The sequence below is a fragment of the Somniosus microcephalus genome, chromosome 8, assembly GCF_052327205.1.
Source record: "Somniosus microcephalus isolate GS21.2 chromosome 8, FLI_Smic_1.0, whole genome shotgun sequence".
Taxonomy (NCBI): Eukaryota; Metazoa; Chordata; class Chondrichthyes; order Squaliformes; family Somniosidae; genus Somniosus; species Somniosus microcephalus.
In genome coordinates this window covers 226,253,276-226,266,610 of record NC_140994.1, presented here as the reverse complement: position 1 = coordinate 226,266,610, position 13,335 = coordinate 226,253,276, and the positions used below count along the sequence as shown (strand labels likewise).

General features: G+C 43.1%; 1 protein-coding gene across 1 annotated transcript in view; it reads left to right on the top strand.

Moving 5' to 3' along the window:
• The window catches only part of shroom1 (shroom family member 1), a 69,670-nt gene that overhangs the window by 48,838 nt on the left and 7,497 nt on the right, over positions 1 to 13,335 (top strand). The window contains exon 6 of the mRNA XM_085995753.1: positions 11,879 to 12,151. Within this exon, the coding sequence (XP_085851879.1) occupies positions 11,879 to 12,151 (273 nt within the window). The remainder of the gene's footprint in view (positions 1 to 11,878; positions 12,152 to 13,335) is intronic.

Genomic DNA, 13,335 nt, shown 5'->3' with positions numbered 1-13,335 from the left:
CTGCCCTAATTTCTCCTTATGTGGATTGGTGTCAATTTTTTTTTTGTCTTAAAATATTCCTGTGCAGCACCTTGAGACATTTTACTACGTTAAAGGCGCTATATAAATACACATTGTTGTTGTTTAATGATAAGATCCCAGTACAGCTCAGTTCCTCTAAAGCCAGCTTTGGGGGTGAGCTGCCAGCTGGGGGTTCTACATGCACTGGTTAACCCATTTTCTACACTGTATTCCAGTATCATATATGCTCAATGCACTTTAACTATTGCCATCTCCAATATAACATGCTATTTTTTGTAATCCATGGCTTTAAAGAAAATGTACTACCCACATCTGTGCTTAAGAAGAATTTTCACAACAGTGGCTAATGCCCTTTCAGCGGGTGGTAATCTTTCAATGCCCTGCTTCTGTGTAATGGCCTACTAGTGGGAGATACGTTGGTACATTCTAATGCATACAATATTACTGCCCTCTTTCAGGCAACAGTATTACTGCCTCTTGCAACAATATGCTATAAACAGTGAGAGAGATGTCTTCTGTGCAACAAAATCATAAATGTGTTCTTTATAAATGGGCTTAAAATGTTGTTGCACACAGAGGACATCTTCACATTGTTACTCCCTTTCAGGGACGTGGTATTGTCACATTTATTATTTTTTGAGTTTTTTCTCATTTCTAATTTATTTTCTAATAGTCCAATTACCAGGATGACCGGGGACATTAAGTAATTAGTTATCTCATCCCAGATGGCTAACAAGTATTCCCACCATTGTAGGAGGACAATTCTGTTCATGTGGCCACGGCCTGAGGTGTTTGTGGAGAATATACTTCTGGTAGAGTGGGCAGTTGGTTTGGTTGACAGGGATGCTGAAGAATCCCTGCATGAGAAGATGGCAAAGACACCACCTGCTTCCTGGGGTCAGAATTAACAGAAATTAGAAGGGAAACCCATTGTTGTGATATTAATTGGACAGAAGAGGTAGGTAAAGGGGATAAGGGAATGGAGTTCCTACAATGTGTACAGGATTCCTTTCTAACCCAATATGTAAAAAGCTCAACAAGGGAGGATTCGCTGTTGGATCTAGTAATGGGGAATGAACCAGAGCAGATAAGAGAAGTAAAGGTAGGGAAACATATAGGCAATAGTGACCATAATATAATACGCTTTAAGATGATAATTGAGAAGGACATAAGTATGACAAAAACCAGGTTAATAGATTGGAGAAAAGCTGATTTTGAGGGGCTGAGAATAGAACTTGTGAAACAAAAATGGGCAACAATATTGGCAAACAATGATGTAGAACAGCAATGGGAAACATTTAAAATGATGTTCAACAGAGTGCAGGAAAAATATATTCCACTAAAAGAAAAGAACAAACTAAACAATAATGAGACTCCATGGATTAATAAAGCCATAAGGGAACAATTGAGGGTAAGGAACGAGGCATACATTAAGTACACAGACAGCAGGGGAGTGCATGATAAGAGAGAATACACAAAGATTAGGAGAGAAGTAAAAAAAAACAATTAGGGAGGCAAAGAGGAACTATGAAATTAAATTATCAAGGAACATAAAACAAAATAGTAAAATATTTTATAGGCACATCAATAAAAAAAGGAAGGTTGGGATAGTCAGGACAATACCATAGGTAACGATAGAGAGATAGCAGAAATATTAAATAATTATTTTGTTTCGGTATTTACCAGGGAGATAGAACAGGTGGACGTGACATTGGATGATGAAATTAGTAATGCGATAAGTGCATTTAAAATAAAAAGTGGATATATTAAATAAATTAATCAAACTCAAAGAGGATGAAACCCCTGGTCCGGATGGATTGCATCCATGCATTTTAAAAGAATCTAGGGAAGAGATAGCAGAGGCATTACTACACATATTTAATAATTCGTTAGAAAAAGGTATAGTGCTAGAGGACTGGCAGATAGCTAATGTAATACCGATATTTAAGAAGGGAGATAGAACATGTCCAGAGAATTATAGACCAGCTTAGCATCGGTGGTAGGAAAAATAATGGAATCCCTACTAAAGGAGAAAATAGAAGAACATCTAGAAATCAAAAATATAATGGGCCAGAAATTCGGGTCGGAGGCTTCCCGCGGGTGCAAGCCCCCGACCTGCACTTACCTAGCGCGTCTGCCATTGTGCTGTGGCCTGCGTGGGATTCCAATCCTGGGCCTCCTCCAGCTGCCAGCGCGCAGTGCTTGCATATCCCAGGGGCGCAGTTAGTTCAAAGCGTCCCCTGGGATCATGTGGGCCATGGAGAGCCAATCATAGCAGGGAATCTCTATTCATAGATTTGACAGGAAGACCTGTCAAATCTATGAATAGAGATCGGCCCCAAAACATAACTAAAACTTCAAATACATTTTTTTTAAAACATCACATTTTTAAAATAACGATAAATGACATAAAATAACTATTTTAAACAATAATTTAAATTTTTGAAAAAAATAATTACAGTTTTTAATGGGGCTAAAAATAAACTTACCTTTCTTTAAAGTATTTAAAAATAATAAACCTGTGGAAAAAATGTTTTAATTTTACTTAATTCACCACTTACCTTGTTAAAAGCAGGCCTTGATCTGTGAACCCCTTCCTTCAAGGGAACGAAAGTTCCGGTTTCCAGCGCATGCGCAGTGCATGCATGAAACCGGCACTTTCGTTGGCCCTACGCGTGAGTACACAACGCGTACTCACCCATGGGGACCCGAATTTCTGGCTCAATAATGAATAGCCAACATGGATTTCAAAAGGGAAAGTCTTGCTTGACCAACCTTATTGAATTTTTTGAAGAGGTAACAGAGAGAGTAGACAATGGTAATGCAGTAGATGTAATTTATCTCGATTTCAAAAGGCCTTCGATAAGGTACCCCATAATAGGCTGATGAACAAGGTCAGAGAATGCGGGGTCAGGGGACAAGTAGCAGAATGGATTGCTGGCTGGCTGCAGGACAGAAAGCAGAGAGTAGGGGTAAAGGGTAGCTATTCACAGTGGCAGAAGGTGGGTAGTGGTGTTCCACAAGGATCAGTGCTGGGACCACTGCTGTTCACAATTTACATTAACGATTTAGACTTTGGAATCAAAAACACAATTTCTAAATTTGTGGATGACACCAAATTCGGGTGGATAGTCAATACTGAGGAGGACTGCAACAAATTACATGAGGACATTAATAAACTTGCAGAATGGGCAAATAATTGGCAAATGAAGTTCAACACAGATAAACGTGAGGTATTACATTTTGGTAGGAAGAATAGGGAGGTCACTTATCACTTGGAGGGTGCGAGTCTAGGTGGGGTAGAGGAACAAAGGGATCTAGGAGTACAAATACACAAATCACTAAAAGTTGCAATGCAGGTTAGCAAGGCCATAAAAAAAGCAAGTCAAGCACTAGAGTTTATTTCTAGAGGGATAGAATTGAAAGTAGGGAAGTTATGCTAAACCTGTATCGAACCTTGGTTAGACCACACTTGGAGTACTGCGTACAGTTCTGGTCGCCATATATAAAAAGGATATAGAGGCACTGGAGAGGGTGCAGAGAGATTTACAATTATGATACCAGAAATGCGAGGGTATACATATCGGGAAGAACAGGCTGGGTCTCTTTTTTCTTGAAAAACGAAGGCTGTGGGGTGACCTAATAGAGGTCTTTAAAATTATGAAAAATTTTGATAGTGTGGATACAGAGAGAATGTTTCCACTTGTGGGGAAGAGCATAACTAGAGGCCATCAATATAAGATAGTCACCAAGAAATCCAATAGGGAATTCAGAAGAAACTTCTTTACCCAAAGAGTGGTGAGAATATGGAACTCGCTACCACAGGGAGTGGTTGAAGCAAATAGTATAGATGGATTTAAGGGGAGGATAGACAAGCATATGAGGGAGAAGGGAATAGAGGGTTATGGTGATAGATTTAGATGAGGAAAGACGGGAGGAGGCTCGTGTGGAGCCTAAACGGTTGGGCCGAATGGCCTGTTTCTGTGCCGTATATCCTAAGTAATCTTATGTAGTTGCGTTTTGAACATAGGACTGTCAGGCACATTCTTGGCCCTGAACTGCAAAGTCAACAATTCAGGAAGTTAGGCTTTGCAGTTGATATTTACCTAGAGAAAAAAAAATAAGTGAGTCTGCCCCTGAAAGGAACAGGATTATTTTTCCCATTTTGCGAGGAGAGAAGTGAGATTGAGTGAAGGGGAATTTTCTTTGTCTGTGACTTTGTATGATCACTGGCCATTTGTGAAATGAAGCAGCTTAACAATCCGTCCCTGGCCTTGTCTTACCAGGTATTTCTCAGTCTGCCTTCAGAAAGTATGGAAAAGCACGTGTCTATTCAATTCAGACCACAAGGGGGTGCTATTGATACAACCCTAAGTTATAGCATTGCCAACTCTGGTTGGACATATTCCTGGAGGCTTAATCATGTGACATTTGACCACATGACATTTCCCGTTGTTTCTTTTCTCATAAAGGTTTTTCCTCATGTTGCCTCTGGTTCAGTTGCCAATCACCTTAAATCTGTGTCCTCTGGTATCAACCCTTCAGCCATTGGAAACAATTGCTCTTTTTTATCTAAACCCTTCATGATTTTAAACTCCTCGATCAAATCTCCTCTTAGCCTTCTCTGCTCCAAGGAGAACAACCCCAGCTTCTCCAGTCTATCCACTTAACTGTAATCCCTCATCCCTGGTACCATTCTAGTAAATCTCTTCTATACCCTCTCCAAAGCCTTTCACATCCTTCCTAAAGTGTGGAGCCAAGAATTGGACACAATACTCTAGCTGAGGCCGAACTAGTGTTTTATACAGGATTAGCACAAATTCCTGGCTTTTGTACTCTATTTATAAAGCCCAGGATCCCATATACTTTATTAACTGCTTTGTTAACCTGTCCTGCCACCTTCAAAGATTTGTGCACAAACACCCCCAGGTCTCCCTGTTCTTGCACCCCCTTTAAAATTGTTCCATTTAGCTTGTATTGTCTCTCCTCATTCTTCCTACCAAAATGTATCATCTCACACTTTCCTGCATTGAATTTAATCTGTATGTATTCATTCATTCCACCAGCCTGCCTTTGCCCTCTTGAAGTCTATTACTATCTTCCTCACTGTTTACACTTCCAAGTTTTGTCATTTGCAAATTTTGAAATTGTATCCTGTAACCCTAAGTCCAAGTCATTAATGTATATCAAAAACAGCAGTGGTCCAAGTACTGAACCCTGGGGAACACCAACTGTATACCTCCCTCCAGTCCAAGAAACAGTCATTCACCACAACTCTCTGGCCCCGAATTTGCGATGGGTAATATTCCTCTGAAACTGACCGCAACTTCAGGATTTAGCGCATGCGCATTGAAAAACAGAAGTCGGTCAGTCATTCACTGCTCCGACACTGGCTGCGTTATAGAAACACCCCACCCCCCGCCCCTTCCCCCCCACCCCCCGCCCCTTCCCCCCCACCCCTTCCCCCCCACCCCACCGCATAGCCAGCAATCAGTGAAATCAGTGGAACTGATGAAAATTTGGGCTTTGCCACGGTAATATCGCTGTTATATACCCTATTAAATGTTAAATCTTGTTGGAATAAGTATAACTGGGGTTTTAACAGCGTATTGCCTGGTAAACAAATGTTCTGGCCCTGCAAAACCAATTTTTATATTTGTGGAGTGTCAAATTCCTCCATTATGATAAAAATTACAATTAAAAAAAAACTTTAAAAAAAATTATTTTAAGTTTGTTCATGATATTTCATAGAAACATAGAAGATAGGAGCAGGAGTAGCCCATTCGGCCCCTCGCGCCTGCTCCGCCATTTAATGAGATCATGGCTGATCATCCAAATTCAGTACCCTGTCCCTGCTTTCTCCCCATATCCCTTGATCCGTTTAACCTTAAGAAATATATCTAACTCCTTCTTGAATATATTTAATGAATTGGCCTCAACTGCCTTTTGTGGTAGAGAATTCCACAGGTTCACCACTCTGGGAAATTCCTCCTCATCTCTGTCCTAAATGGCTTACCCCTTATCTTTAGACTATGACCCCTGGTTCTGGACTCCCCCACCATTGGGAACATCCTTCCTGCATCTAGTCTGTCTAGTCCTGTTAGCATTTTATAAGTTTCAATGAGATTCCCTCTCATTCTTCTAAACTCCAGCGAATATAAGCCCAATCAACCGAATCTCTCCTCATACGTCATTCCTGCCATCCCAGGTATCAGTCTGGTGAATCTTTGCTGCACTCCCTCCATGGCAAGAACATCCTTCCTCAGATAAGGCGACCAAAACTGCACACAATACTCAAGGTGTGGTATCACCAAGGCCCTGTACAACTGCAGCAAGACATCCTTGCTCCTGTACTCGAATCCTCTCGCTATGAAGGCCAACATACCATTTGCCTTCTTAACCGCCTGCTGCACCTGCATGCTTACCTTCAGCGACTGGTGCACAAGGACACCCCGGTCTCGTTGCACTGCCCCTTCTCCCAATCTATTGCCATTCAGATAATAATCTGCCTTCCTGTTTTCACCACCAAAGTTGATAACCTCGCATTTATCCACATTATACTGCATCTGCCATGCATCTCCCAATCACCCAACCTGTCCAAATCATACTGGAGTTTCTTGGCATCCTCCTCGCAGCACACACGCCCACCCAGCTTTGTGTCGTCTGCAAACTTGGAGATATTACATCTAGTTCCCTCATCTAGATCATTAATATATATTGTGAATAGCTGGGGTCCTAGCACCGATCCCTGCGGTACCCCACTAGTCACTGCCTGCCACTCGGAAAAAGACCTGTTTATTCCAACCCTTTGCTTCCTGTCTGCCAACCAGTTCTCTATCCAAGTCAGTACCTTACCCCCAATCCCATGTGCTTTAACTTTGCACGCTAATCTCTTATGCGGGACCTTATCGAAAGCCTTCTGAAAGTCCAAATACACCACATGCACTGGTTCTCCCTTATCTATTCTACCAGTTACATCCTCAAAAAATTCCAGTAGATTAGTCAAGCACGATTTACCTTTTTGTAAATCCATGTTCACTTTGTCCGATCCTGTCACTGTTTTCCAAGTGCTCTGCTATTACATCTTTTATAATGGACTCTAGCATTTTCCCTACTACCGATGTCAGGCTTACTAGTCTATAATTCCCCGTTTTCTCTCTACCACCTTTTTTAAATAGTGGGGTTACATTAGCTACCCTCCAATCCATGGGAACTGTGCCACAGTCTGTAGAATTTTAGAAGATGACCAGCAATTAGACGCTATGTTCCCCGACATCTCTGGGAGGTTATTTGTGTCCTCCTTTGTGAAGACAGAACCAAAGTATGTATTTAATTGGTCAGCCATTTCTTTGTTCCCCATTATAAATTTCCCTGATTCTGACTGCAAGGGACCTAAGCTTGACTTCACCAATCTTTTTCTCTTCACATATCTATAGAAGCTTTTACAGTCAGTTTTTATGTTCCCTGAAAGCTTACTCTCATAATCTATTTTCCCCCTCTTAATTAATCCCTTTGTCCTCCTTTGCTGAATTCTAAACTGCTCCCAATCCGCAGGTTTGCTGCTTTTTCTGGCCAAATTATATGTCCTCTGCTTGGATCCTTTTTTGAACAAGGGTATAACATTTGCAATCCTCCAGGCCTCTGGTACCACCCCTGTATCTAAGGAGGATTGGAAGATTGTGGTCAGCACCGCCACAATTTCTGCTGTTACTTCCCTCAGCAACCTAGAATAATCCCATCAGGACTGGGTGACTTATCTACTGTAAGTGCTTCCAGCCTTTCTAGTACCTCCTCTTTATATATTTTTATCTCATCCAGTATCCCGACAACTTCCTCATTTACTGTAGCTTTGGCAATAGGTCTAGTTTATTTCTAGACAGCACTGGATTTTCAGCGCTCAAGGAATTTTCAGCATAACAAAGAAAAAGGCCAACTGCGACGTGTTTTTCCTGCTTTGGAACATTACCTCACAGTAGTTCATGTATGCCACTACTACAAGCATGTATAATACTCATGGTCAGCAACACCACAGTATTGCACATTTTCCCAATGTTGCCTCAAAGTTTGACCTCCAACTCAAAAGATTATAGATTTCTCATACATGTCTATCAGGGTTGGAGATTCTAAATAAAGTGCCGTGCATTCATCAGTGCTGGGATTATACCAAGATAGTAACTTATTTGGCTTGTAGCACTTAACAGATGTCAGATCTCAAGAGACCTAATCTACTTTAGTAACCCGTAGACATTTCTTAAATCCTGGTTTTCCAAAGTTTAAAACAAGTTAATTATAGAACACCAACCTCTCTGGTGGCCCAGCAATTCTCATCACAAGAAACGAGAAGGAATCGAGCACTGAAGTTTCTAATCTCAATTAAGCAATAAACTGGAACTCCAGACTGTATAAAGTAGTAAATGCACCAAACAGCTCCTGCACATTGATGAACATTGAGGCATTTAATAATGCATGAGTACTTTTTTTTTTTAAAACAACATGCACCACTGCTCAATACACTATACTAACAAAATACTCTCAATACTGGATTGCACAGTTTCTATCAGTTATCACTCGCAAGCTGGTTACACAAGAGATGAGAGTTCCTCCATTGCTCTGAAAATGAATTCCCTCAATCAGAAAGAAATCAAAGCAGGCTGCACAGGCACAGAGAATTTCCTCACGGTTGGTCCCGCTCCGCCACAGTGACTTCACCAGAGTGCGGCAAGCTGCATTTTCGGCGAATTTACTGACGTGGGGCAGGACCAGCAGTGAGGAAATTCCAGCAGGGAATGGCTGATGCTGGAGGTGGACAGTGCCAGGGAGGCCGGTAGAAAGGTGTGGGACGGGAATTCAGAATACAGGCTATAGAGACAGTCAAATCGTGCAGGTGCGGACTGCACAAAGCACTTTTCTCCCGGGTTGCCAGCAGCAGCGTCCAGGAGGTCAGTTCCAGAGTTAGTGGCTGAGGCGCAAACTATTCAAGATCAGATGGGATAGGTGGATGAAGGAAGGGGAGTTGAAAGAACATGGGTACAGTGTAGGTATTTTTGATTAAAACTATTTGCTCACACGGAAGGTAAACAGCGACATGGACTGGCTGGGCCGAATAACCTGTTTCTATGTTGTGCCTTCTACGTATGGAACAATCTATGGAACAGACTCCCTAGCGAGATAGTGGAAGCAGTTAGCATTGATTCATTCAATGTAAAATTAGATTTCTTTCAGAAAATAAAATTTTCTGCTATTACAGTATATGAGTAATTTGAGACATGATATGTGGCGAGAGTAGCAAGCGTGGGAGGAAAAAGCTGACTTTGGATCTATGGTTCCCAAAGCTCTCCTCCACTGGGCTTTTCCTTGCGTCATGTCTGGGTCTGTTGTAGACTAATTAATAGAGATTGATTTCTATGATTAGCCAACAATTCCATTATTATTGTATCATGCGACTTCCAGTTTGGTAGAAGGCGAACTAAATCGATAGTAGTCTTTTTTTGTCTTGCAATTCCTATGTATTTCTATGTGTATAATTCAATATTGGGCAGTATGAGCACACTCCTGAATGTGTGCTGCAAACAGTGAGAGAAGATATCCTTTGTATAATAAAATCATAAATCTGTTCTTTATAAGTGGGTTCATGATTGCGTTACACATAACACAGAGAGGACATCTTCACCCAATATTATTGCCTCTTGCAGGGATGTGCTTTAAAAGGCCCAATTTTAACCCTGCCCACCCGACAGGAACAGGGCAGGCGGGTGGTTGAAATGGTGGCCGAGTGCTTCCTGCTGCGTTCCTGATGCATTCCCACCCTCTGTCATTTTAACTGCCGGGTTCAGGCAGGAGTCAGAGTTTGATCATTTAAATGAGGCCTGGGAGTTAAAATCTCCTGGGCCTCACACGGCGGGAATCGCACGGTTCGCCGCCCGCCTTGGCCCCCCCATGTCGCTCTTATGCCCCGAGTTAAAATTGGGCCTGCCGACTCTCAGGCAGACATAAAACTGCTAATGTGTTTAAAGAGCATAGCCGGAATTTTCCGGGGTGGTAGCGGACGCGATCGGTGGCGGGTTGGGTGGGAAAGTTGTTATTTTTGACAGTAGGTCGGGAAACTGCTGTCATCCTGCCCCCACGCGCCTTTCTCCCAGGCACGTCTGTCATCGCTGAGCCGACCCGACCAGCAGCGGCGGGCGACCCAATTGAAATCACTATCAGGTAGTTTACAGGCACTTAAGAGCCTTTTCCCCCCTATATTTTAAATTTCCCTGCATGGCCACGGGATTCACGCAGCTCGGGAACCACGTCTGTCAACCTGAGGCGGGAGTTCTGTGGCCATTGCTCCAACTGATTGCTTGACAGCATCAAATGTTCAGTAAAAGCTCCCACCTGACAGATGCTCACTTTCCTCAGGCAGAAGCTGTTGCTCAGTCCATTTCCAGCACAGATTCTGCAGGCTGCAAGTCTTTCCAGCAAAGTCTCCATCCAGTCTCACCTCATTGGAAGAACTCTCTCACCATTGACAGAATGTTTCTGTCATCTCCAGTTCACCTGCCATCTATTCCATCAACATGGGTGCCATTTATACTGGCTCACCTTGATCCTCAGAATCGGACCACAATGAGCCCCAACACCAGCAGCACCAGGCACACCAGCAGTACCAACAACAACACCAAACTTCTCCGCAATCACCTGATGCTGCACAGGACAGAGGGCATCAGCACCCGAGCACATTGTTGCCCGGGAGGCCAGGGATGGCCTCATCATAGCCAGATTTAGTTAACTTGACACTGTACACCCTGGCTGCCACATGATGCATCAGGTTGGCACCACCCCATACCAACACCATATAGCATCCCTACAATGCCCAAGCCATTCTTTTCACACTCATCACCATTGCAGGGGGTACCGTTATGTCTCACCATTCACTGCAACTCACTAAGCCACTTCCAAAGGGGCACACAAATCTGTCCAAGACTGGAAAGTGTTGAAAATAAAGATTTTTATGTTTGACACTACCTTAACAGAAACTTTACATAAACATTGGATAAAACACCCAACTGGCTACCCTTGTGTGTTGTTAGTTGGTATGATTGCACTAGGATGAGGGTGAGTTTGAGGGGTGGCTAGTGAGATGGGGATGTAATAATGTAGTTGGAGAGAGAGGGATGGGTGGAGGTGCAAGGTATGTTGGTGTGAGTAAGGATGTGCAGGAGTAGGGTAGGGAAGGCAGAGTGATGGGGATGTGATGAGAGGCACAGCAGGATGCAGTTGAGTGTGGCTTTGTACTAACGTTTCCTGATCTAATGAGATCATTGAAACGTTTGCGGCACTGCACCCAGGTCCTCCTGAACACATCCCGGCTTGTGGCCTCCTCTGCAATCTGCAACCAGGCTGTCTTGGTCTCCTGGGAGGTGTCTTCCACCCATCAGAAGGGAAGAGGACCTCCCTGCATGCTCTGACTCCCTCCATAAGCATATGGAGTGTGTCATCGGAGAACCTGGGTGCAGCCCTCTGCTGCTGTGCAATCATTGTCAGTGTTTGCAGCACTCCAATGCTGTAGTGCACTGACAGCACTATGTTAGATTAAACGTCAAATGTAATGTGGCCACGGTCCCTTTAAAGATCCAAGCTGAAAACGCATCTTGAATGATGTCACCAGACTCACTCCATTTAATTTGGCCAGATAATGCGCTGGGTGGGCTTAATAGGCCCTATTAAGGGAAAGTCTTTTTCAGCAGCGGGATGGAGACAGCAGCGGGGCCGCGACCTGCCACACCGACCGCCCACACCGGACTCACCGAGGTCGGCAAAATTCCAGCCAATGTGTGTGTTAAGGAGCTGATGGTTATTTTGCTTTAATTTCCAGAAGGAGTTAATTAACACAATTAAGTGTAAGCTTCAGAAGCTTCAGGAAGCTAAAGCTGGCCTAAATGAAGATATCAAAATGAATAGTACGCTGGGTGAAGACATCGAGGCCTGGGTCAATGATGTCTGCAAACCTAATGAAATCCAGAAATACAAGACCTTCATTGAGGATTTGGACAAGGTCATGAACTTGCTGCTGTGCCTATCAAGCCGTCTGGTGCGAGTGGAAAGTGCCCTGAGTAAAGTCAACGATGCCACTGACTTGGAAGAGAAGGTTTGTTCCAATAATTCAGCTATATTCAGCTTGGCACTTTTCCAGTGCTGACATTACTGAAGAGAACAGGGTGGGGGGGGGGGGGGTGTAAAATATTCTAATTGTTACTCATTAATGCAGACTTGCATTTTAGGAAAAAAGAAGAAAACTTTCCAGGGATTCTGCACTTAAAGGGAAACAACATTCAGGTGCGGAAGCACCCCTCCTCCCCGGAAATAGGGGACGAAGCAGTGTATCACAGAGAATGTTTTATTCCTGAGAGGAATTTCCTGTGTACTGTCAATAGCTAAATTTAGCCCAAACGTTAGTTGGTAACACACTCACTTCTGAATGTTAAACTAAGGCCCGGTCTACCTGCTCACGTAGACGTAAAAGATGCCATGAAAAGCACCAACAATTCTGCTTCAACCAACACTTGCAAAATATAAATCAATTGACCATGCATCTCATTTGCTGTTTGTTGGACATTGCTGTGTGTAAATTGGCTGCTGCATTTGCTCACTTAAAAACTGACTACACTACAACATTAATTCATTGGCCCTGAAGCCTGTTGGGGCATTTTCAGGATATGAGGGGGCATTTTCAGGATATGAGAAGGCACTATATAAATGCAAGTTCTTGGTTGATGCCAAACTAGGCGGGACAGTGCAATCAGGACAGTGCAATCAGAATAGGGAACTCCGAAATTTCAGAATGTGTTGGACAAAATATCCCTGTGAGCAGAACAGTGGCAGATCAGATTTAATGTGGACAGGAGCAAAGTACTGCACGCAGGAAGGAAAATTAGGTGACACATGTGGATGGTGTTGCAATCGCTATGGATAAAGCGGAAAGAGACCTAGGGGCCTTAGTAAACTCAATACTAAACATATCCAACCAATATAGAGCAGCAATTAACAAAGCAAATAGAATGATAACTCTGTAGCTGAATCAGTAGAATACAAGTCAAAGGAAGTTTTGATCAAACTGTACAATGCTTTGGTCAGATAGCATCTTGAATACTGCCTCCGGTTCTGGTCACTGAGACACAAGGCAGACATTCGTAGAATAGAAACACAGAATGGTTACAGCACAGAAGGAGGCCATTTGGCTCGTCGAGCCCATGCTAGCTCTCTGCAAGAGCACTTCAGCTAGTCCCACTCCCCCGCCCTTTCCCCGTAGCCCTGCAAAATGTTTTGTTTCAG